A 26,095-nucleotide genomic window follows, 5' to 3' on the forward strand; every position below is an offset into this window, starting at 1 on the left:
TTTTGTTCCCTGCAAAAACCTTGTATTAAGGTCTTCGCACACTATACCAATTCCACACCAACTCAACTCACTTTTGGTTCACCTTAGTGGGAGACGAGTGGACGACGCGTAGACCACCCGACAGTTACCTAAATTTAAACATTGTACTATAGGACATACAAGATAAGGCTTTAATTTCAATATTTAATTTTGAGTCGAGTGGCTGTTGAGTTGTAAGTGTTGTAACAATGTGCTAAGACATTTATATTCCAAATGCTTAAGCTTTACACCCGATTTGTCGATATTAAATTGACCAAATTGATTTTTCCGTCATCCATTGTTTTTTCTTTCAGATAATGACTTACCTTTTCCAACTCCGGGCGCATTTCACTGGCAACGAATTACAAGTAGAACAATTAGGTAAGAAAAAGTCCGACAGGAATATTGGGTGCGTATCTCACACCTTTACACGAGCAATACTTAGATATTTATATATTTCGGGGATATTTATTTATTTATTTGTTTATTTGTTTATTAGGATCACCAACAGAAGATACAATTCACATACTATAATTTACATACTAAAAGAGCACATTTATAATTGATCCCCCACTTAAAGGCAATCACAGCATGCATTTCAGAATAAGACCTTAATATAAATATAAATATGATATTAATTAACAAACATATTTATTTATTTATTTAATCTTACAATACATGAAGGTACAAATGGCGGACTTAATGCCTTAAGGCATTCTCTACCTGTCAACCAATGGGTTAAACCAGAAAGATTAACTAGGTGCAGTGTCTTTTAAAGTAAATGAATGATATCGGAATCTGCCGAGTCTGGATTTTCGGGGGCGAAAAATCGATCTAGCGAAGTCAATTATCTCTGAGAAAACCCGTATTTTTGAGTTTTCCGAGCAAGACTTGGTCTCCCAGAATATATTACACGATAAATATAGCTAAATATGGAAAAAAAATCAATACGCTTTTACTGTTTTCGCGTGCAAATAATGTAAATATTTACACAAATTTTAACAAACCCTAATAATCATATCGATATTGAAACTTTGCAAGTAAACGTAAACAAGATGAGTTCAAAGCTACTAGTAAACTCGAGTTTGGGCCATATTATTTGACTGTCGAAACAGCATCAAAAACCGAGTATCAAAAATACAATAACGCAGATAAGACTAGGCTTGAGTCGGTCAGGACCGAAGAACTAAAAGGAATGAAATCCCACCACGGACCGAAAGGAACTGGTTCATCTTTTAAGCGCTCTTAATCGGTCTCGGTCCTTTAGTTCAGCAGTCGGTACGTCGGTACCTAGTAACAAATCGGTCGGGAGCGAATGATCGGAATGAGTCAAGGTCAAGAAAGTCGCTCGCTCACGCTCTTGCTCTGTTTATCTGCGAGCGAGAGCAAGACACATACCTATAGCTCTCGCTCTGTTTATCTGCGAGCGAGAGCAAGACACATTATACCTATAGTCATCCTCATTATTGCAAGTGAACTAAAAGAGCGAACTAGTTCCTTTGACCGAGATCGGAGCGCTCTTTTTGAAGACGCAGCGGGCACAACTCTAGATAAGACGCAGAAGTTTTTATAAAGACAAAATTTGTTCACTCACTACACTGCACTGCACTGCACTTCCTACCTTTTGTAATGAAACACTTCACTTGACAACTTAAAACTCATTTATTCCGAAACCAAATTTGCCTTATAAGGGGCTGTAGAAAAATCTTAATAGCGTGAAGTAACCGATAGATCAGCGACATCTACTGTGAAATTGGGCAACTATAAAAACTAAACATACTACATTAACAAAATTTATTGTACAAAAACTTGAATATGCTTTTTTTATAGGCAATGATGAAACAGAGTCATCATATCTAGTCGGGCGACATGATACGGACGGTTCGCTGCCTCGAGACCTGTTCAGTAGAGAAATTAGTACGAGAAGATCGAAGAACATGGAGAACCGACCGAGGCCTGGGTAAGATTTTTTGGATTTTTGGCTAGGAATTCAAACTATACACTGAAACACCACCGGCTTTCTCATCGTTGGAGATTTATTATGATAAAAATAAATTGAAAATACTCGTATCGATAAGTAAGTTAAGTAGGTACGTGTCGTCTCTCTCTCAAGCTCAGTGGAGCGAGATGGAAGTGCGTGCCCGAAAGCGCGGATATCATGTTTTTTTTTTTAATTTAAAATTTTTATGCCTTCAAATAATAAATAAATAATCGATACGTTCCCTCCAAAATGACATTGCCGATTTTTAGATGTACTTTTCATATTTTTAGCTTTTGTGCTTCATTTGTTACATATTTTTAAAATGCATTTTAGACCTATGTTCGTGATTAGAATCGATACAGTCCCTCGAGAAAAGGCTCAAGATTGCTAATTAAATTTATGGCAGCCATTTTGTGATCCAAAAATGCGCCAGGACTTTTCAAAACTTCGTTTTCTGAACCTACTGCACTTTAATAAAATAGTGTAATTAATTTTCTAAATCTAATAAATAAAATAGTGTAATAAAAGCGGCGGTGGCCGAGTGGATATGACGTCCGACTTTCAATCCGGAGGTCGCGGGTTCAAATCCTGGCTCGTGCCTATGAGTTTTTCGGAATTTATGTACGAAATATCATTTGATAATTACCACTACCTTTTCGGTGAAGGAAAACATCGTGAGGAAACCTGCATACATCTGCGAAGAAATTCAAAGGTGTATGTGAAGTCCCCAATCCGCATTGGGCTAGCGTGGGGACTATAGCCCAAGCCCTTTCGCGCATGAGAGGAGGCCTGTGCCCAGCAGTGGGACGTATATAGGCTGAATTATTATATTATTATATAATTAATTTTCAGGTCACAGGTATCACAAGATTCCCAAGTATCGGTTCCGTCTCGACATTCACAAGAACGATACACCCCCGACAAGGTAACGTATACAGCTTATATTATCATCAGGGGTCGGACGTAAAAATGACGTAATCTTGCACACAGGATGATGTTTGAGTTTGTATTTAAACTTCCGTGTGACATGTAGTAACAAAGTAGTATTAATGAAGTAACAAAATAATCGTAAATAAGTCCATGGAATTAATTTATTTTATGTAATCGTGATATAATAGAGAGTTTTTCAGTCGAATACAGTGTTTAAGCTTGCTGAGTTGCCTAAGTAAGGTACAAGATTGAAAAGCTTGATTATATTACTATTGTATACAATACTTTTTCTACAAGTCATCTAAAATAATGCTTTTTTACTATAAAACCTAAATAACTAATTTGTGAAAATTGGTAAGTATCTCAGACTAAAATGTAGATATAAACGCGCAACTCCCGCCACACAAATTGACTAAGTCCCACAGTAAACTCAATGAGGCTTGGTATACCTAATCTTAGTTTAACAAAAATTCAATGCTGTCGATATTTATTCCTAAAAGCATGCCAAATGGCTGAATATTGTTACTCACTATTTCAGGGGTTCCCAATCTTTTTCAACATGCGGCGCAGTTACAAGTTTAGTAGTTTGCAACGGCGCCCTTGTAAATTTAAAATCACGGTCGAAAAAGAGTGACACGACGCTATATTATTTACCGATGCGAGCGCTCAAATAGGTACCCGCGAATATTTGTAGTTTCGGATAATGATAGAACTCACGGCGCCCCTCTTTACTTTCTACGGCGCACTAGGGCGCCGCGGCGCACACTTTGGGAACCCCTGCACTATTTATAAGGACACCTTTGTAGATACATATTCTTGCGAATAAATTATTCTATTCTATTCTATTTTAACAATTACAGTCGACGAGTAGAAAAAGGTGTTATTACGATTTGTTATTTCCGTTTTCAGCCAGCGCCTGTCCAACCAGTCCAGTCCCCTGCACAGCGGCCGCGCCTCATGACGCGCAAGGAGCTCACGGACCCGTTCGGCTCCGACGACGAGGACTGTCCGCCCGCCCCCGCCGACACCTCCACCGGGCTTCCTGGCGGTGAGACTTACAAATAGCCATACAAACATGACGCGCAAGGAGCTCACGGACCCGTTCGGCTCCGACGACGAGGACTGTCCGCCCGCCCCCGCCGACACCTCCACCGGGCTTCCTGGCGGTGAGACTTACAAATAGCCATACAAACATGACGCGCAAGGAGCTCACGGACCCGTTCGGCTCCGACGACGAGGACTGTCCGCCCGCCCCCGCCGACACCTCCACCGGGCTTCCTGGCGGTGAGACTTACAAATAGCCATACAAACATGACGCGCAAGGAGCTCACGGACCCGTTCGGCTCCGACGACGAGGACTCTCCGTCCGCCCCCGCCGACACCTCCACCGGGCTTCCTGGCGGTGAGACTTACAAATAGCCATACAAACATGACGCGCAAGGAGCTCACGGACCCGTTCGGCTCCGACGACGAGGACTCTCCGTCCGCCCCCGCCGACACCTCCACCGGGCTTCCTGGCGGTGAGACTTACAAATAGCCATACAAACATGACGCGCAAGGAGCTCACGGACCCGTTCGGCTCCGACGACGAGGACTCTCCGTCCGCCCCCGCCGACACCTTCACCAGGCTTACTGACGGTGAGACTTACAAATAGCCATACAAACATGACGCGCAAGGAGCTCACGGACCCGTTCGGCTCCGACGACGAGGACTCTCCGTCCGCCCCCGCCGACACCTTCACCAGGCTTACTGACGGTGAGACTTACAAATAGCCATACAAACATGACGCGCAAGGAGCTCACGGACCCGTTCGGCTCCGACGACGAGGACTCTCCGTCCGCCCCCGCCGACACCTTCACCAGGCTTACTGACGGTGAGACTTACAAATAGCCATACAAACATGACGCGCAAGGAGCTCACGGACCCGTTCGGCTCCGACGACGAGGACTCTCCGTCCGCCCCCGCCGACACCTTCACCAGGCTTACTGACGGTGAGACTTACAAATAGCCATACAAACATGACGCGCAAGGAGCTCACGGACCCGTTCGGCTCCGACGACGAGGACTCTCCGTCCGCCCCCGCCGACACCTTCACCAGGCTTACTGACGGTGAGACTTACAAATAGCCATACAAACATGACGCGCAAGGAGCTCACGGACCCGTTCGGCTCCGACGACGAGGACTCTCCGTCCGCCCCCGCCGACACCTTCACCAGGCTTACTGACGGTGAGACTTACAAATAGCCATACAAACATGACGCGCAAGGAGCTCACGGACCCGTTCGGCTCCGACGACGAGGACTCTCCGTCCGCCCCCGCCGACACCTTCACCAGGCTTACTGACGGTGAGACTTACAAATAGCCATACAAACATGACGCGCAAGGAGCTCACGGACCCGTTCGGCTCCGACGACGAGGACTCTCCGTCCGCCCCCGCCGACACCTTCACCAGGCTTACTGACGGTGAGACTTACAAATAGCCATACAAACATGACGCGCAAGGAGCTCACGGACCCGTTCGGCTCCGACGACGAGGACTCTCCGTCCGCCCCCGCCGACACCTTCACCAGGCTTACTGACGGTGAGACTTACAAATAGCCATACAAACATGACGCGCAAGGAGCTCACGGACCCGTTCGGCTCCGACGACGAGGACTCTCCGTCCGCCCCCGCCGACACCTTCACCAGGCTTACTGACGGTGAGACTTACAAATAGCCATACAAACATGACGCGCAAGGAGCTCACGGACCCGTTCGGCTCCGACGACGAGGACTCTCCGTCCGCCCCCGCCGACACCTTCACCAGGCTTACTGACGGTGAGACTTACAAATAGCCATACAAACATGACGCGCAAGGAGCTCACGGACCCGTTCGGCTCCGACGACGAGGACTCTCCGTCCGCCCCCGCCGACACCTTCACCAGGCTTACTGACGGTGAGACTTACAAATAGCCATACAAACATGACGCGCAAGGAGCTCACGGACCCGTTCGGCTCCGACGACGAGGACTCTCCGTCCGCCCCCGCCGACACCTTCACCAGGCTTACTGACGGTGAGACTTACAAATAGCCATACAAACATGACGCGCAAGGAGCTCACGGACCCGTTCGGCTCCGACGACGAGGACTCTCCGTCCGCCCCCGCCGACACCTTCACCAGGCTTACTGACGGTGAGACTTACAAATAGCCATACAAACATGACGCGCAAGGAGCTCACGGACCCGTTCGGCTCCGACGACGAGGACTCTCCGTCCGCCCCCGCCGACACCTTCACCAGGCTTACTGACGGTGAGACTTACAAATAGCCATACAAACATGACGCGCAAGGAGCTCACGGACCCGTTCGGCTCCGACGACGAGGACTCTCCGTCCGCCCCCGCCGACACCTTCACCAGGCTTACTGACGGTGAGACTTACAAATAGCCATACAAACATGACGCGCAAGGAGCTCACGGACCCGTTCGGCTCCGACGACGAGGACTCTCCGTCCGCCCCCGCCGACACCTTCACCAGGCTTACTGACGGTGAGACTTACAAATAGCCATACAAACATGACGCGCAAGGAGCTCACGGACCCGTTCGGCTCCGACGACGAGGACTCTCCGTCCGCCCCCGCCGACACCTTCACCAGGCTTACTGACGGTGAGACTTACAAATAGCCATACAAACATGACGCGCAAGGAGCTCACGGACCCGTTCGGCTCCGACGACGAGGACTCTCCGTCCGCCCCCGCCGACACCTTCACCAGGCTTACTGACGGTGAGACTTACAAATAGCCATACAAACATGACGCGCAAGGAGCTCACGGACCCGTTCGGCTCCGACGACGAGGACTCTCCGTCCGCCCCCGCCGACACCTTCACCAGGCTTACTGACGGTGAGACTTACAAATAGCCATACAAACATGACGCGCAAGGAGCTCACGGACCCGTTCGGCTCCGACGACGAGGACTCTCCGTCCGCCCCCGCCGACACCTTCACCAGGCTTACTGACGGTGAGACTTACAAATAGCCATACAAACATGACGCGCAAGGAGCTCACGGACCCGTTCGGCTCCGACGACGAGGACTCTCCGTCCGCCCCCGCCGACACCTCCACCGGGCTCCCTGGCGGTGAGACTTACTAGACCCCACTGTACTCCCATCTTAGGCCGGCAACGCACTTACAATCCCTCTGGTGTTGCGGGTGTCCATGGGCGGCGGTAATCGCTTACCATCAGGTGATCCGTCTGCTCGTTTGCCTCCTCTATCATAAAAAAAATCAGCAAACAGGCCACAGGCGCACTTTAACATGTCAAATATTTACAATCAATACAAATTACAAAATACAATTACAAATATGGAATCAATCAAAATAAATTATGTACTTTAACGAAAGATGTATACAGTCTACGAATGTCGAATTACACGAAAAAACTATCATATAAAAATACAAACAACAAATACTAAAATTATTTAAAGATGTTAAAGTGTCAGAGATAAAATATAATTAAAAAATAAAATATCCTTAGAGATGTAAAAGGTCTCCAAGGCTTGAATTCTTATATAAATAATTAAAAGACATCAAATTAAATCAGACAAACAGACAAGAACCGAACGAAGTGTCTCACGTTAATGCCACTCAAAAGTAAAGTTATATACTTATAAATAACATCTAGCCCGTGTAAGCATAAACAGACCGGTCTCCACAAACAGCACCCGTTCACGAGTATGACGCGTATTTCAGCCAGTTTTTATACAGCCTATACTACATATTTTCAGCATCATATCAATGGGTGACAATTTTAAACTTAGCATAAGACACTAGCGGTCATAATTGGTAAAAATTTAATCAAAACTCTTTTGCCGAATTTGAAAAAAAAAACACATGATTTTTGCTCCTTTTTTGCTCCTTATGACTTCAGGAATGCGTGGTTAAAATCTGTCTGGTTTTACCAACCCACGGTGTATATTATATGTTTTGACGACCGGTCTGGCCTAGTGGGTAGTGACCCTGCCTATGAAGCTGATGGTCCCGGGTTCAAATCCTGGTAAGAGCATATATTTGTGTGATGAACACGTCGGATGTTTCTGAGTCATGGGTGTTTTCTATGTATTTAAGTATTTATAATTATATATTATATACATCGTTGTCTAGGTACCTACAACACAAGCCTTATTGAGCTTACTGTGGGACTTAGTCAATTTGTGTAATAATGTCCTATAATATTTATTATTATTATTATTATTTTTTCAGAAACTCCAGAAAAACCAAAAATAGAACCCGCCACAACGGACCCGCTACAGATCACAGAACAGCCAGAAACAGAGAAGCCACTCGTAAAAGAGACCACGCCAGATCTGCCGAAACCTACGCCGGTGAGTGCACCCGTGTTTCTATGTTGTGGCTTATATGCGCTCAATGCTTCATGGGAGTTCCACAAATGTTTAAAATAAAGACGCTAAGCACGGAGAATTTCGTACATTGACCTGATTTCTCCTCTCTATCGCACACGCATAATTATATGGCCGTCCCGCTCGCACAGTGGCATTAGACCGTCGGTGTTATCGGCGGGCAGCAATATGCATGTGCGTTAGAGGAAAGAGGTTTTAAAATCGTGGTGTATTGTCAAAGAAAACTTTGTAGCCACAGTAAATTTACTGCCATCTTTCGACACATGAATAAAACTTTTAGAACGCCATTTGACTTTGATCTTTATTCTACTAATATGTGTTAATGTTAAATATCAAAAAGTGGCGCCTTACCGGGCACAACCTAAAGGTTATGCCGCCATCGCTCGAAACGATGACGCCATACCTTTGGCCTTTGATCTATTAGATGGCGCTACTTTTTGATATTTAACAAATTTGACACATATCACTAAAGAATAAGGATCAAATTTACTGTGGCTACAAAGTTTGCTTTGACAATCCACCTCTACTTCAAATCCTCTTTGGTTACAGAATGAAAGTGCCGGGTCAGTGTACGAAATTCTTCATTCTAGCCGTCCTTACTTTATGAAGATGTCTGTTTTTTTTTTAAATCAGTGACATCATGGAGTTGGACCAAGCTTACTCTGCATGGAATTTGCAATGACAAAGTGTGTATATGTCATAATTTATGTCCAATTTCTATGACGCTTATAATGACACTGCCACACCTTGTTCTTTCCGGTGCAAAGTTAGCTTAGACGGAATGTATCTCTGATATTTAAAAAAAACAGACGATGTGGGGTTTTATTGTATTTGTATAATGTTCGGGGAACACAGTCAGCATTTATTACAAAAAAAAACATATGAAATGTACATTTTCTAAGTTTATTTATAAATAGGCGTTTTTATTTAATATTTAGAGTCAAATAGGTACTACTACTAGATATTTAGAATCAAATATTGTTTTGCTTTCAATTTCATTTTAATTCTATGCTGACTGTATTTTTGGTCTTTTGTTAACTTGCTTTTGGATTACAAGAAAACATTCAAATATATTCATCACTTACATTTTATATGCTTATTTTGAAGTTTTATCGCGCATTAGACTAAAAATATACTTATTTTTCCCATCCACATATCACTCATCGACATCGCTTTAAACATGTGTGCTACGCTTGCTATTGGACGAAATGCGGCGCTCTGATTGGTCCAAAATGCGACGCTGTGATTGGTCCGTCTAATCCCTCGCTCCCATTGGTTGAAACCTGATACGCTTTAACGCGATTGGCTATAGCAATTGTTGTCGCGTCACGATGAGCTTAAAGAGCGAGCGAGACAGCTGCTTGAGGCTACGAAGAGAGAGGCGAGAGCGAAAGAGAAGAAACGACAGGAGTCGAAGGAGAAAGATGAAAAGGAACAAGTTAATGGCATTAGGAATGGAGATTTGAGTCCAACAAAGGTACGTTTCTCATGTACACTCTTTCATTTACTAAAAGTTTAAAATGGAGTTGTCCTGTACAAACGTTTTCTAAAGATTTGCACCGTTTGCAGGTGTAGGAGTTTCTTTTTCTGTAAGAAATGATAAAAAATATGCCTATAAAAATAATCATCGTTAAACACCGAAAAGAAATATTCAAAATAAAATGCGTCAGGCCGTGTGCTTCTGTTATAGATGTGTAAACAGTAAAAGCAGCTTGTTTACAGTTACTAGCGGCGCCCCCTACACAGAGTTTTGCGTAATATTCCCTATTTGATAGATAAGTAGATAACGGACAGAAGGTTCTGTAAGGTTCCGTACATAATGCGATAACTTCGGCTGTCGTTTGAAAATAGAATCACAACAAAATGTCTGGAGCCGTACAGCGCCATCTTCTGCAGCTGTCAAACTCGAAGGCACGATTTTTTCATAGACTTCAAAATTTTAATTCATATTCATAGCGTGTGTAAAAATATTGACGTAAATTTTACATCCCAATTTTGATGTAAAACATGTCAAAACTCTTATAGGGAGCGTGAACACAAAAGGCCCCTATTCATTGGCGCGAAGCATTATGTCCAGTGTCCATTTTTAGATTTAAGCCATTAGATGTCAGACCCTACTATGCAAAATAGAGCCAGCGTGAAGTGTAGGGGGCAGCACCTTAGAAACGTTAAATGTTTTCGCTTTCGATTCAGGTCACGAGATGGCAGACCCTCCAACACGCACGGTCTCTAGACTTTCTTTTCATATAAGTGTAACAGTTTTGTGTTCTGAGATTTCCTCGGGTCGGGATTAATTTTATTTTGTTTCCGTATAGCCAATGACAGAAGAGGAGAGGCAACAGATGCTACGAGAGCGAGCGAGAAAGCTGATAGCGAACGCGCGAGCGGGTATTGTTAGGTATGTGATACTCGTATGATATAATTTTTAGAAGTATAGAAAGCTTGGAAATATCTTTGGTGTCAGGGTGATACGCACTATAGCTGTTCAGATATCAATGATATCATGATATTAAAACGAAAGTGGAGGACTCGTGCGAAATCGCCTTTTCATACATACGTACCTCATTTTTCTCTCTAGATATTCACATTATCGATGAAAAATTTGATTAGTTATGCTCGTATTCTTAATAATATGTAATGTTAAATTATTTGAAATGTATTATTTCTTAGTTTTAAGTTAACATTAGTTTATATGTTGCTGTGTCCTTACAGGACGTCACTAAAACTAACCACATAATATGTACCACCTTTATAACTGGATTGTGATATGCATTAAACAATTCATTCATTCATTCATTATCAAAAAATCTAAAAACGTCAAACATAGGGGCATAGCTATGGTTCCATAATATCAATATCCAGAGAGAACAAGTGCGAGTCGGACTCGCCCATGAAGGGTTCCGTACCATTTATGACGTATTAAAAAAAAACTACTTACTAGATCTCGTTCAAACCAATTTTCGGTGGAAGTTTGCATGGTAATGTACATCATATATTTTTTTTAGTTTTATCATTCTCTTATTTTAGAAGTTACAGGGGGGGGACACATTTTACCACTTTGGAAGTGTCTCTCGCGCAAAATATTCAGTTAGAAAACAATGATATTAGCAATCTCAATATCATTTTTGAAGACCTATCCATAGATATCCCACTCGTATGGGTTTGACGAAAAAAATTTTTTTTTTAAATTTATTACGTATTAAAAAAAAACTACTTACTAGATCTCGTTCAAACCAATTTTCGGTGGAAGTTTGCATGGTAATATACATCATATATTTTTTTAGTTTTATCATTCTCTTATTTTAGAAGGTACAGGGGGGGGGGGGGGGGGGGCACATTTTACCACTTTGGAAGTGTCTCACGCGCAAACTATTCAGTTTAGAAAAAAATTCGATTAGAAACCTCAATATCATTTTTGAAGACCTATCCTTAGATATCCCACACGTATGGGTTTGATGAAAAAAAATTTGAGTTTCAGTTTTAAGTATTGGGAACCTCCAAAATTTATTGTTTTTTTTTTCTATTTTTGTGTGAAAATCTTAATGCGGTTCATAGAATACATCTACTTACCAAATTTGAACAGTATAGTTTCGGAAAAAAGTGGCTGTGACATAAACGGGCAGACAGACGGACATGAGGAATCCATAAGGGTTCCGTTTTTTGCCATTTGGCTACGGAACCCTAAAAATGGGGATTACGTTTGTATGGAGAAGCGGCCGTCCCCTTTCGTCTTAAGTATTTACTGACTTGAAAAAAAGGTCTCTTGATTTTTTCTTACTGTTAGCTTCAACGATATGCTTAAAATTAAAAAAAAATCAAAGTAAAAGGTTATTTGGTAAGTAACTTTACAAAAATCGACAAAAACAGTTTCGGAAAAACAAATAATGTAGGGAAGATTGTTTGTTTACCAGTCAATTAAGCTAAACTATTTAGGGGCTCCAATCTGACCCTTGTCATTTATTCACTGGGGTCCCAATCTCCCAATATATTCTTCCACCGTTAAATCTGCTAAGTCCTAAAGTAATATGCGCAGTTTTCAATTTGAAGCCTTCTTATTAGTTCATAAGAGTTCAAAGTGACTATTTTTTTACGATACTAAGTTCCTGTGTCGCAGATCATGAAGATTTTTTTATTGTCGATGATTTTGTGTCACGATATTTTAGTTTTATAATAAACTTCTTCTTATGTTTTTTTGTGTCATATTTTTTTTAAACAGAGACTTGAAAAGTCTCGCTATATAAAAAATAGAGTATTTTTAAAAAACCTTTCCGATGGTATGTCGCTTATTCTTTTTGGTAATGCGCCTGCGTCCATACAAATTTACCCATCCTCCTTTAGAGTTAAATTTGTCCTTTTAAAAAAGGACACCGGGACGCTCAAAGTTGTATAAAATTGTTGAACAGTCCGACATCGCCGACGGGGTCGGTGCGGTCGCCGCGGGGGACGGTGGAGATCATCAGCAAGCAATCCGTCATGGATGAAATCGCTGCAGGTAAATAATATTGTCTCTGTCATATTGTATAATATACTTGACTTGGTACATACTAGTTATGTACAGAATGTAGCATTAGTTTATGAGACTGCTAGTTTAACAGTCCAGACGCGGTTTATTAATTTAGTATAAATTTTATTTTGACACTTGGAGAGACTTTACACCTCCAAATTTTATTAATATTAGTACTCTGACATTGGGGACCTTTTACATCTCCAGATTTAATGTGTTTTTAACCATAGAGACTATACATCTCTATTGTATTGTATTAATTATTTATTTTAAGATTATTATAATGTAATGTTTACCCAGGTATTGGCTGTTGTATTTATAAATGTTGTTATGTATTTTTCATGTCACTATATGATGTTACTATAAATGTTGTATTGACTTGTAAAAGAGCCCTTGAGGCCTACTTGCAGAATAAAATTTTGAATTTTGAATATCATATCATTCTTTATTGAATTTAATATACCTGGTTTGTATTTCACAAATATTTATAATATACGTGTCAAATGAGATTAGAGCTAATGTACTATAAACAATATCCTAACAGATTTATATCAGATTAGAAAAGGTTGACTAGTAGATAAAGAATTATTGATTGTAAAATAGATATAACGTCTAAGAATCTTGTCCACTTGTTCTTCTATGAAGGAACGACGTAATTATATTATGCCGCAGTATAAATCTTATGCTAAAGTGTTTCCTAATTATTATTTAAGTTTTTCCTCTTTTTTATTATCATCATCGTCCTAGTAACCTTGTTTTCGTATTTTTTTCTGATACTTTTTTATTTAAATTATTGTGTATCTTTTATCATTTTATATTCGTTTAATTAATATATAATATAATTTTATGCTTTTAGTTTTTACTTATTGTTTTTTTTTTTGTTTACCCTGCTGTAGATTTACTAATGTTCAATGGTAATGGGTCAGTGGGTGGCGTGGAGCAACTAGAAGCGATGCTGTCACAAAGTTCACACTCCAGTCCTGGCTCTAGAAAGAGCGCGAGCCCGGATCGGTCAGGTATGTGTAAATCATAATTCATAAGTTAAAAAAACTATATCGAAAAAAAACAGCGCCATCTAGTGAGTTAATATTTAAGAACCATCGCTGTTGTAACACATAATCTTTATTGAAAGGCGTCCAACCAGAATTTCCCAAACGACCTACATATGGTGAAATTGTTCAGGTGCAGCCCAGTAAACTTTAGGAATCAAGCTGTTTTGGAGATAATCACAAAATCAAATGGGCTCTTACCCTAAATGCACATATCAGCGTTCCGTCGACGGAAAATCAATATTTCAATATATAGTATGAGGTTCTTCAACAGTATACATGTTTTTAACGGTCTACCGTGTCGAACGCGATTATGGCTATTTTTTCCCTCACCATGCTCTTTGCGCGGCTAATACAATGCAGACAAAGTTACAAGTAGTGTTCGATGGTTCAACGGGGACGAAATTGACGGATCTGTATCTTAGCTTCCATTTGTAACTTAAAACAGCAGCAAGTAAATCAAAGAGTAGTTTAATGGACTTAAAATATATTCAAGTGGCTTTATATTTTAAGATGGATAGTTCTTGAAGGAGTAAACATTACTAGTACATCTACTTTAGTGCAGATATCTTTGCGACTACAATTTAGGTATTTTATTACTCTTGGAACATCACGCAAAATAGGCGCGAATTGCGGCGTCGAGTTGCGGAAACCCAGCCCGCGAATACGAATAACGAATAATACTCTTGGAACAAATTATAATATAGGTACGTACGTTTATACTATATACTTGTTTTTATCCCCAGAGGGTTCCGTGGGATCTCGTGGTCGCTCGCCACTGCCGCTCGCGGCGTTACTTGACAATGCGAATGCCGAAGAGGTTCGTATCCAATATTTACCTTAATGTTGTGGTTCCTGAAAGCATCTTAAGTAGTTTGCGAATTCCTAAATAGAACAACCCATTTTCGACTTTAGTAGTCGTAGGTATACCTATATTATTTTGCTTGCAAACAGTTGGTGGAATTGAGCGAGAAAATGGCGACTGGCCCCTCTTCACTGAAAGGTTAACAACCTTAATGCCTTTATGTCGAAGTAAGAAACAAGGAGGTCGAGAGGCTAGGTTAGGAGATGTCTTTTTTTTATACTACGTCGGTGGCAATCAAGCATACGGCCCGCCTGATGGTAAGCAGTCTCCGTAGCCTATGTACGCCTGCAACTCCAGAGGAGTTAAATGCGCGTTGCTAACCCTAAACCCGCCCCCCCTCGTTGAGCTCTGGCAACCTTACTCACCGGCAGGAACACAACACTATGAGTAGGGTCTAGTGTTATTTGGCTGCGGTTTTCTGTAAGGTGGAGGTACTTCCCCAGTTGGGCTCTGCTCTAGATCTGGAATGACATCCGCTGGCTGTGCCCTACCACACAAAGCGAGATGACATCACAATGCCCATACCTCTCTTTTGGACGTAGTTTAAGGACGTACCCGGGTCCAAATGTCAACTTCATTTAGCGAAATTTATAAAAAACAAATACTTATGTTTCCTTTTATGTTAACCTTTTGAACGCCACGCCTATCGCACGCGGCGCGTAATCGTGAACCTTGTCGGTACGCATGAAGGTTGATATTAGGCTGTAGCCGCGCGCGTCATATGACGTCTTTGGCGGTCAAAAGGTTAATTGAAGATGAAAAAAAATCTGCCTCTTTCTCATACAGGGCCGCGAAACGGGTTCTTACATTCAGAGTGAGTTGGAAGCGTTAGAACGAGAACAGAGCGCGATCGACGAGCGAGCGGCAGCCTTGGAGAAGCAACTACGATGTGTTATGCAGAGTGCGGACAATACAGAGGTATATTATATTTATTTTTTATTTTATTTATTCAGGATTACAACAGCTTATAATAATTACATGTGCAATATTAAATTTTAAGTGTATAAAGCCAATTACAGTAATCCACAAGGTCAAATCGTGATATAAGTAAATAGTTAAGAAGGTAGTTACAGAATAGTAGGTATACATTAGTGAACATGTATAACATATTACCTCTATGAACCATACAGGCTGTTTATTTTGTCACTTGCAATGATTTACGGGGTGAATACATAGGTTATACTGACCAACTTTTATTATGGGACGAACCCCGAAATCGCGAAAAAAAATTGGCTGTTTCATACATTCTGGCTGTTTGACCCTGTCATTTATAATAATAATAGTTTTTAATGATTCACGGTTGGTTTCACTACACTTAAATCGACCGGGATATAAACCTTGATTACTTTTATGATATTTATTTATCAGTACATGCTTGGAGGATTTATCAACTGGAGTCGCCTTTAAGAGCTTATCCCTCTGTCGACAAGCTCGCCCAATGGTCACATGTATTGTATGGACTGACGTTTATCTGACATGGCTATTTGTACGTTACGTAGACATAGCCATACATTTGACGTGCCCCTCCCCCGCAATAATCGGGAGACTGTTTTGTACAGAAAATTACAGACAAGGCGTCTCCAGTTGTTAAGAGTACATGTTTCAAATTCTTCATTTAGATTGATGATTCATTAAGTCTCATATTTGGTTTACTTAATTCAAAAGACTCATCTAATGATGATTGATGGTGATATAAAAACATCACCTCATTGTTTCTGGGTTTCTTAGAATCTATGACTACAAAAAAGTATATATCAAAACGACAAAAAGCGGTATATATTGATTTATTTTAGAAACATGTGTCCCATTTCTGAATCCCGATCCTTAATGTCATTTCAGCGCAAGTGGAAACTGCTGATCATACCCTGCCTCCGCCCTCCTTTAGACCCGGTATCCTTTCCTAGTCCTATACAATACAATACAATACAAATCCTCTTTATTGCACAACCTCAAAATAACATTTACAGAGAGACACATAATACATGACCTATTCTATCCTTTACCCAATACATGGTCAGCAATGGCCTACTTTCCTGCTTCGACAGTAATGTTTTACATGCAGCTTAGAGACACTTACTCATGAAGACGAATGTAGACTAGTTTTTACGAAAGCGACTGCCATTTGACCTATTAACCTAGAGGGTTTAGATACCAAGCCACCTTAACCAAGCTATCTCTGCGTGGTATTTGCAATGAGTGAGGGGTAATTTCATAATGAATGTCAAATTTTATGAAACTATGACGTTTATAATGACCCTCACATTGTTCTGTTCAAATCGCTGCAAAGTTAGCTTTGCTTAGAGATACTAGTGTACTAGTAATCGTCTGGTTTCCTCACGATGCTCGCCTCAAATAATGATATTACGTATAAAAATTCATTGCCATGAGCCGGGATTCGAAGCCGCAACCTTCAGTTTGAAAGGCGAAACCTTACCGCCAGACAACTAAAAAAATACCAACTTACATACTTATTTTTTGCATTGAAATAACTTTGCGGCGTTATCTTTTACGTTCAGAGTGAGTAATTCATTTCATCTTGCAGGAAGAGGACAGACTGATGTCGCAGTGGTTCAATCTCGTGAATAAGAAGAACGCGTTACTGAGGCGGCAGATGCAACTTAACATTCTGTAAGTACATTTTGAATAAAAATCGTTAATTTTCGAACAATATATAATTTCCATCTTAGTATTTTTTATCTACAATTCTGTGGCCCTAGTGAAAAAGGGTACAAGTCTCTGGCAGCGCAGGTGTAAAGGGGTGTAAGTTCCACGTAACACTTATGCCCTTATACACCTAAACTGCCAGAGACTTGTAGCCTTTTTCACTAGGGCCACAACTTAAAGATAAAGATAAAATAAAGTCCAACAGCTTCCCCAATTTCGGACGTACGTATTATTTTTTTGGGTCAATTAAAAAAAAATGTCAGATCGTTCCTTAACTAATATGCAAATTTCTAATATATAAATACACGTCAGAGTTAATATTTTATAGTCTTTAAAAACGTCTCTTAGGGATTCCATATCTCTCAGCGTAAATATAATACGTAGACGTTTCTTTTGAAGGAGAAATGTTGATTCAACGTTTACGTTTACCTTTTCTATACTCTGTATCTTTAGGTATTTAAATAAAAGTAAACAAATATTTTATATATTTTCGGGTAGTTATAACATTTATTGGTTAACCAACCAAATAAAAAAACGCTTGGAGCTGTCACTGTCCGACCTGACTTTAACCTTTGATCATGTAATATTTTCATCTACCCTCAACTGGCTTAAGGAGCCATTTGAAGGTAGATTTTGTTTACTTTTTAAATACATAAAAATAGCTTATCAGGAAAGAACGAGTTGACTTTTCTTGCAAATGTATTCAGAATTTGAATCGTCCCAAATTTTTCACTCCCCCGATCTCTGGTTTCATTTCGATCATGAATGAATTTCCTTGTTACTGAAATGTAATCGTTCATCTTTTTAATTCAACTTTATCATCCACAACGCCTTGTAGTATCATTTAACTCTTAGTGTTGTTTAACATGCGTACAAATATATTATAATTAAATATTTCATTTATTTACTTAAATATTGCTGACATTTACAAAATAACACAGCCATATCAAAAATCCAAATAAAACATTTAAAAAAAAAATTATTATAAGATTAGAACAAAATTATTGTCTAATAAATTAAAATAAAATAATAAAAATATCAGAAATTACGTAACTAAATCCCTTACAAATAATTAAATTATTATTTGTAAGGGATTTAGTTACGTAAGATGTTTATAATTATACCAGTACCAGTACCTACTCAATTAAAAAAATATGTAACGACAAAAGCACTGTTTTGTACAGTGAACAGGAAGAGGATCTCAGCAGACGTTGTGAATTACTAGCTAGAGAGCTGCGACTCAGTTTAGGCGTCGAGGAGTGGAGAAAGACGGACGGACAGAAACGACGGGAGCGCCTCCTACTACAGGTATTAGATAAATATATTCTCGGGTCAGTTATTTTGTTCCAACCGTCAGACATAGTACCGTAAAACTACCCAACTATAGTCAAATACTGCAACTATGGTCCACAAGTTCAAAAGGAAATTAAGTATCTATACCAATGTTCCTTTTGGTTTACTCCTAGTTTTACCTTCCATTTATAAACATACTTTGCCTTAGAATTACAAAAATATTGTAAAATACACACCTGAACGAGAAAAATTTAGTATATTTGTGGACCATAGTTGGGAGCTTTGGACTATAGTTGGGTGGTTTTACGGTACTAATTTTAAGATCAAAAAAATTCCAACTATACATGCCCATTGTAGTGTATAGACGTTTCGAGCGCTTACGTCACGGTGACGTCACTGACAGTTCCGGTCAGTCGATGTTAGACCGGCGAGCAGCGCGGTCGTACCGCGTGATGTTTGTGTTGACGAACCGTTGGAGATACATTATATTGTTATGATTTACTGAGGTAAATACACGGTGTTTTTTAATCTCCGTTTACTTTGGGGTATGGCTAAGTACATTTAAGGAAACTGAATAGCATAGTTGATTTTCAAAAGTAATTAAAAGCGTTGTTGTAACACGGACATTATTATATTATTTAAATCCACCAAACAATTGAAAACTCTGATAGGTTATATCAATGACATTACGAATATCGATCGTCCGATATAGTACTTACGTTTAGTAGCAAATGTATAAACTCGTACTAAACACTAATCAATATGTAAACAAGCCTTAAGGCAAGTGCACACGCTCGTAGATAAAATGTATCATTGATTATCTCCAAAATGGAGTTAATTAGAATACCGGTTTCTTTGAGAAAGTTACTTAATTTAAGCTCAGGAATTCACCCTTGAAATTAACGGACTTTAAAAAAACACCGTGTAGTTGCACCAACATGCCTAGTAATAATATTATTTGACAGGAGCTGCTGTCGGCTGTCAATGAACGCGACAGGCTGGTGCAAGAGATGGACGAGCAGGAGAAAGCGTAAGTTAAAGAATATATTAATTACAAAAAAATGGTGTGGGTAAGAAAGTTACGTAAAATCCCTTTTTAAGAAGCTGTCAATACCTAAAGCGCGCACACTGTCTATTTGTATCGGAGTAAATGAGATAGCACTGTCGCATGTTACTGGGCCTGGGCAAGGGAATAATAAGAAAAATATTTAAATAAAAAAAAAGTGGATTATTAGTGTAATATTTTACTCAACCACGGTTTAGATATAAATGTTTTGAAATTGTGATTTTAATTGCAGACCCATAAGTCAAAACAATAAAGACATAAAACCGTTTAATTGTGATTTTAAGACCAATCTTTGCAATTATTTTCTATCGAGCCGATTTCGTTCAATCGTGTATCGAGTGCAACCACGGTCTTTGGAATATAATTAATATGAACATATATTTTTCTTACTTGACTAAAACAAATAGTCTTTCTTAAAAAACTGTTTAAGTAACATAAATTTCAAGGACATTGGGTGTTGACAGCCTCTTAATGGAGAATTCAAATAGTCGAGCACGCATTACACACACATACCAATACCACCAACAAGCGAAAAAAGGTTTTAATATTTGCATACACCTAAGTTATGAAAATAGGTCACTTGGGAGATTTTACAACACTTCTGTTAACGTTTCAGTAACGTTGAGTAGCATTAACGTGAGACACTTCATTCGGTTCTTGTCTGTTTCACTGATTTAATTTCCTGTCTTTCAATTACTTATATAAGTATTCAAGTCTTGGAGACCCTTTACATCTCTAAAGAATTTTAGTATTTGTTGGTTGTATTTTTTTATCATAGTTTTTTTGTGTAATTCGACATTTAGAGACTGTATACATCTCTAATAAAGTATCTATTATTTCATTGATTCCATATTTGTAATTGTATTTTGTTATTTTTATTGTTTGTAAAAAAATGACATGTAAAAGTACCCCTGTGGCCTATTAGCTGAATAAATGTTTTATATTTGATTTTTAATATCATGACTTTATTATTTCGTCCATTGAAACTACATTTTGTAAAATCTAAATTAACTACTCTTAAATACAATGAATTAAAATTAACTAAACTCACATTTACAAAATGTGGGGAAAATTATAGGGGGACAAGGCTAGAGTCAGACCAAGCTAAGTTGGCAACGATTCTGGTAACCCAGCCTGTGCAAGTGATAGGTAAACGTCATAATTTCATACAAGTTTGATGTTAAAAATAACACTTGCACTAGCCCAGAGGCTGCCAAAACTGCTGCCAACTTATTTTGGTCTGGCTCTAGATAATCTCCTAGAAAGAAAGTGATGTCGATTTAATTTCACATTATTAAAATTGCAGGATAGCGAACGACGACGAAATAGAACGCAACCTGTCCCAGGTGGAGATCCAGCGGAAAAACAACTGTATCTTACAGTAAATTAAGCCTAATATCGCTTGAATTGTACACAGTGACTTAATACTTTACCGCGGTTCTGAATCGCTCTAGGTCCATTTTAATGTTGTGACAAATACGTGATTCGTTTAGATATTTTTGTCCGTTCAGCGACGTTTATATATTTATGGCTGACAGTAAATTATCGATAAACGATACGATACTTGACAAAATACAGTCTCTTTTTTAAATTAGATATAACTAAACGTTTTTCACAATTTTAAGTGTAATATTGGCATTTGATTATTCAACCGACAGTGAAAAAAAAATCACAGTCTCAACAAGTCTCTTGTAAATATTTCATGAAGAATTTTACAAGGACTATATTTTATTCGCAAAATTAAATTAATCGCTAGTTTCGACGACGTCGGTGCTTCGTGGTATTGCAAGAACAGAACCACTTATCATATATAATTAAATTGTTTTTCGTTACATTGACTTGGTTGTTCGACTATCTTCATGGTTTTTCAAATCCTTCGCCAAATTCAGTCATGCCAATGTGGACAATGGGTCATACTTAACAATTTTCACTATGAGAGTAATACGAAATACGTGAAAAAATTGCTGTCCTATTCACGATAACCATGAATCTAGTATTTAATACGGATTCGGCTTGAGTGGTGGGGGGAACTGACAGAACGGGATAGTCTTATGTATCTTTCAGCAGGAGTAGCACAGAAAGCGCTACTGTCTAAGTCTCAGTTGCCCTTTCTGCCTTTTTCTAAAAAAAACCCCTAAGTGACATAGACGTTTTTTGTTGCCCACAGGTTTTTATGGTTGCCAATAACCCGGCCAAATTACGTAGGTTGTTTTTGGTATGTTGTCAGGAATGTTAAAACGTGTTTTTACAAGCTTTTATTTAACTTGCCCTGTTAGTATGTATGGGACAAATCTTGCAAGTTAAATTTGACCCACTTCCCGGTTTCCGATGAAGCTGAAAATTTGCATACATATGTAAGTCGGGTGACAATGCAATATTATGATACCATCAAACTGATCTAATGATGGAGACAGGAGGTAGCCATAGGAACTCAGTGATATAACAACGCAACCTAATTGTGTTTGGGGTTTTTAGAATTGTCTCGATGAGTATTAGTTGCCTGTGGAAAAAAAAGTACAGTCAGTGATAAAAGCTTGTACCAAAAATTAAATTATTTTTTTGTCAAAAACTTATTAATTATGTCGCATTGCGTTCTGTCTCTCACGGGCGCACGCGTATAGCACATCTATACGATTCTACCATCTATGACATTAACAGTATAAAATTATTCTTTTTTACAATTTCTGTTTTGGTTTGTAGTCAAATTTGCTCAGTATGACCTATAAATTCACAAAATATGGCCAAGGGCTGAAAAACACCTTGTAGACTATATGAAGCAAATGTGGTGCAATAACGCTCTTACAGGAGGTATTGAAGTCCATTAGTATAGGCTAGTTTAATAATTTGAGAATAAATATCTTCGCGTAGTTTGAGCCTTATAATTAAGTGCATAGGGCTTAATTTTGCTTGCATACCGACAAGGTTGTTAGATCGTCTTATTTGCAAGTTGTGTTTGTCGAAAGAGCTTGATAAGAATTCCTATGACAAAAATTAAAGTGATTTTGTATTTCCAACTGTTTGAAATAGTGTTTCAAATGAAAAAATTGTTTGGGTCGATTCTTGTAATAGGTTTTTATCAACCAATACGAATGTGAAAAAAATACGAATAATTACGAGTATTACACGAATCGGTCCACAAAAAAAACAAACTTGAAAATTTTGACAATTCCAATTCGATTGTATGTATGTTAATATAATATAGCGAGCTTTTGTATGTAGCTTCCCTCGGTTGTAAGTCGCGGAATACTCATTACTGTTTCCTATATTTATATTACTTTTGCTTATTTATAGTGATATTGTGTTTGTGACAATTTATATGAAAAGAGAAAAGAAACTCAAAAAGTTAAGGTTAGGTATATTTACATCATAATCATGGTTTAACCCTTTACCAGGCTGACAGTCCAATAATGACAATCGAATGTCAGTCTTACTCATCGAAAATAGAACACAAGTTTGAAGAGCCGCATGTGGGAAATATATCTCCCTTAGCCTGGTAAAGGGTTAAATTAAAACATACGACAATCTTAAATAAAAGACTTCTAAAATAATCTTAAAATAAAATGAAAATATCACAAAGAAATTAAGAACACTTCATAAAGGAATCAATTCAGTAAACTTAAAAATAGAAAAGATATTTTTCAACAAACACGAAAGCATATTGTAGTAGAAAAAAAAATTGAAAGCTCTGTTCATTTAAATTGTCACGTGACATTTGTGACGTTTTCAGGAAAAACTTACTTAGTGCCTTTTCAATAAGGCAATACATACAACAAGCCTTTTTCTGAAAACGACACATTTTAGGTTAGTAAAGTGTGGTTCACACTACATAAGTCAGGCACCCGGTGTGAACACGGCCCTAGGTCTGTACCAAAGTGAAGACATTTCAAACGTGGCGCATCAGACCTTAGGTACAAGTTTGGTATGGACTTACCAAAGAATTCCAAAATTGTATGTTTAGCTCAAGAAAGGTTACTGGCAACACTATTTAGGATTTTTTACAGATTATTTTAATGTTAATTCAGGTGAGATAAAAGGAAACCAGATAGGTACCTATAAGAGAAAAACTTGTAAGGTATTTTCGTACTGTTTTTCTTATTCGCCTGTAAACTTTTTTTTTTTACGAAGTTTTGGTACTTTATGCTATCGCATGCAACCCATGTTTTTTTTAATGATTATTTATGGACAGTGTTGCCGGTTACGTATTTTTTTTCATAAAGTTTAATTTTAATTGTGGTGCTTCTAAGCCCTTAATAAGTTAGAGTATAGGTATCGGAAGAGTTAAGGAGAATGATAACACAGCTACACAGAGTACTAATCGGAAAAAACGTTATTGAATCAATGCAAGAATCAATGTGAAATGTGACTTAAGCGCACGATATTAAGCTAAAAAAAGACCTTGAATAAATTTTTTGGTCCATCTTGCAGTTGGCGGTTCAACTTGCTATCGGTACGAAAAAAGAACTCTAATTTCAAAATCTCGCTGTCATTACATCATTTTTTTGTTGTGTGCGTTACTTCAACTCTAGTGCCGATACCTATATATCTCGTTATAGTATTTGTTTCTTATACCTATTAGGATTGAGGGTTGAGCATCCAGATCAAAATTTCCTTTTCATCCACACACATTCAACAGTGATAATTAAGTACAATTTGCCATAGATAATCGCTATCATAGAGCGTTTTTTATTTTTTGTAAGTAGTTTTTTTAACAAATCATTTTTCAATGTAAATATTATTTTATGATGCTATAATTTATTTGCCTTTATAGGCTGATGCTAATTATCAAATAAAATGTTTATTTTGGCCTAAATTTATTTTCGACTACGCTGGCACTAGTTATAATAATACCTATTTATAATGAATGTCCAATAGAAGCAAAGTAAAAGCATCTCTATTAACATATACAATACTGTCCAGATTGAACTGTAGTTTATCAGAACACGTGACAATCCTTCCAGGTACAGTCAAAGTCAAAAAATATGTAACTTACCTCTAAGAATACCAATCTTATTCTCAAAGACGTACGAAATGAGACCTATGGGTAAAAATGACCCTGTAAAGGTATAAGGAGATTAACCATTGGATGTCACTATACAAAGTTAGAATCAGATAATGTGTCTGGGCAGTCAATGAACTAAATTCCACCATATATAAGTTGCTTTTAGATACAAAAAATTGAAAATATTTTTTTGGGAAAATCACCTAATACATATACATATAGTTTGAATTCGGCTGCTCAGACATATTTACGGATTGTTTTAATCTATATATCTTTTGGTAAACCTACACATTTTAAATAATTTTAATAACAAACGTAGAATGGGAAAATCGTCCTTAGTCGTAGTACTCGTAGTCAAAGTATTTTTCTCGAAGTCATTTTAAATATATTTATTTTTAATACAGATCTGCTTTAAATTCAGTTTTGCAGTTATGATAACTTATGCCACGGTTTAAATAAACTACATACACGTTATTATTGTATTTGGCGGTGCTACGCGTCATTGACTCATATATTGGTGTGCAATTTGTAAATGTTCTGTGTGCGTGCAAACTTGGAAGGTTATTGTTCTACTGCCACTACTGGCTATTAGTACTGTTATTATTTTCTGCTATCACATATATAGTTTGTCAAAGGGCTATCTCATTTCAAACATAGACAGAGGGAGTCATACTATCTTTGTCTTACACTAGTACTAGCATCCAAAAGAAAAGGATGAGTATAGTTTTTATTGTTCTTATTTACTGACAAATTGGTTTGACCAACTATACGTTGTACAGTGTGGTTTAGGTGGTTTTGTCATACTGAAAAACGCTTTTAACAAATGTTTCGGAAACTTATAATTAAGCGAAGATATGACAGCCCTGATATATATACAACTTTGTGTGCTATACCGCCTAAAAATAAGGGTATGTTTGCAATGTGTATTTCGTATTTGAATTTGGTTAGTTAAATTATCGTGTTACAAATTTGTTTTAATGGGTACTTATTCTAAGTGAGAATTGCGTTGCAGTATTTTGTACGTACATTTTTTAATTGTTATTTTCTGAATAGTTTTATATTTGTCGTTTTTACTCGGTTACAGGTAGTCGGTAGATAGTACCGATGAGGCTTGAACGCACACAGACATCTTATCTTTAAAATAGCTTTTCTAAATTTGTAAATAGCTTAGTTTTAAGATGGATGATTGACTATTGTAAATAAATCGAAATAGACAACAGTGTAAGCCAGTTTATTTATTATAAATAATTAATTATTAAACCTTCTCACAATGAGATACCTAATATTCAAAATCGGTGTGTAGGTATCTCAATCGGGTCATTTTGACCC

At 38.6% G+C, this 26,095-nt stretch overlaps 1 protein-coding gene across 1 annotated transcript in view; it reads left to right on the forward strand.

Moving 5' to 3' along the window:
• LOC133530862 (EH domain-binding protein 1) overlaps positions 1-23,121 on the forward strand; it is a 32,489-nt gene extending 9,368 nt beyond the window's left edge. The window contains exons 10-34 of the mRNA XM_061868917.1: positions 333-399; positions 1,849-1,978; positions 2,852-2,924; positions 3,839-3,977; positions 4,557-4,685; positions 4,793-4,921; positions 5,029-5,157; positions 5,265-5,393; positions 5,501-5,629; positions 5,737-5,865; positions 5,973-6,101; positions 6,209-6,337; positions 6,445-6,573; positions 6,721-6,927; positions 8,169-8,290; positions 9,639-9,803; positions 10,642-10,724; positions 12,730-12,818; positions 13,757-13,846; positions 14,626-14,699; positions 15,531-15,662; positions 17,287-17,372; positions 18,593-18,716; positions 19,667-19,731; positions 21,074-23,121. Of these exons, the coding sequence (XP_061724901.1) occupies positions 333-399; positions 1,849-1,978; positions 2,852-2,924; positions 3,839-3,977; positions 4,557-4,685; positions 4,793-4,921; positions 5,029-5,157; positions 5,265-5,393; positions 5,501-5,629; positions 5,737-5,865; positions 5,973-6,101; positions 6,209-6,337; positions 6,445-6,573; positions 6,721-6,927; positions 8,169-8,290; positions 9,639-9,803; positions 10,642-10,724; positions 12,730-12,818; positions 13,757-13,846; positions 14,626-14,699; positions 15,531-15,662; positions 17,287-17,372; positions 18,593-18,716; positions 19,667-19,731; positions 21,074-21,152 (2,886 nt within the window). The 3' untranslated portion in view covers positions 21,153-23,121. The remainder of the gene's footprint in view (positions 1-332; positions 400-1,848; positions 1,979-2,851; positions 2,925-3,838; positions 3,978-4,556; positions 4,686-4,792; positions 4,922-5,028; positions 5,158-5,264; positions 5,394-5,500; positions 5,630-5,736; positions 5,866-5,972; positions 6,102-6,208; positions 6,338-6,444; positions 6,574-6,720; positions 6,928-8,168; positions 8,291-9,638; positions 9,804-10,641; positions 10,725-12,729; positions 12,819-13,756; positions 13,847-14,625; positions 14,700-15,530; positions 15,663-17,286; positions 17,373-18,592; positions 18,717-19,666; positions 19,732-21,073) is intronic.
• The last annotated feature ends 2,974 nt before the right edge of the window (positions 23,122-26,095 follow it).

Source organism: Cydia pomonella, chromosome 24, assembly GCF_033807575.1.
Source record: "Cydia pomonella isolate Wapato2018A chromosome 24, ilCydPomo1, whole genome shotgun sequence".
Taxonomy (NCBI): domain Eukaryota; kingdom Metazoa; phylum Arthropoda; class Insecta; order Lepidoptera; family Tortricidae; genus Cydia; species Cydia pomonella.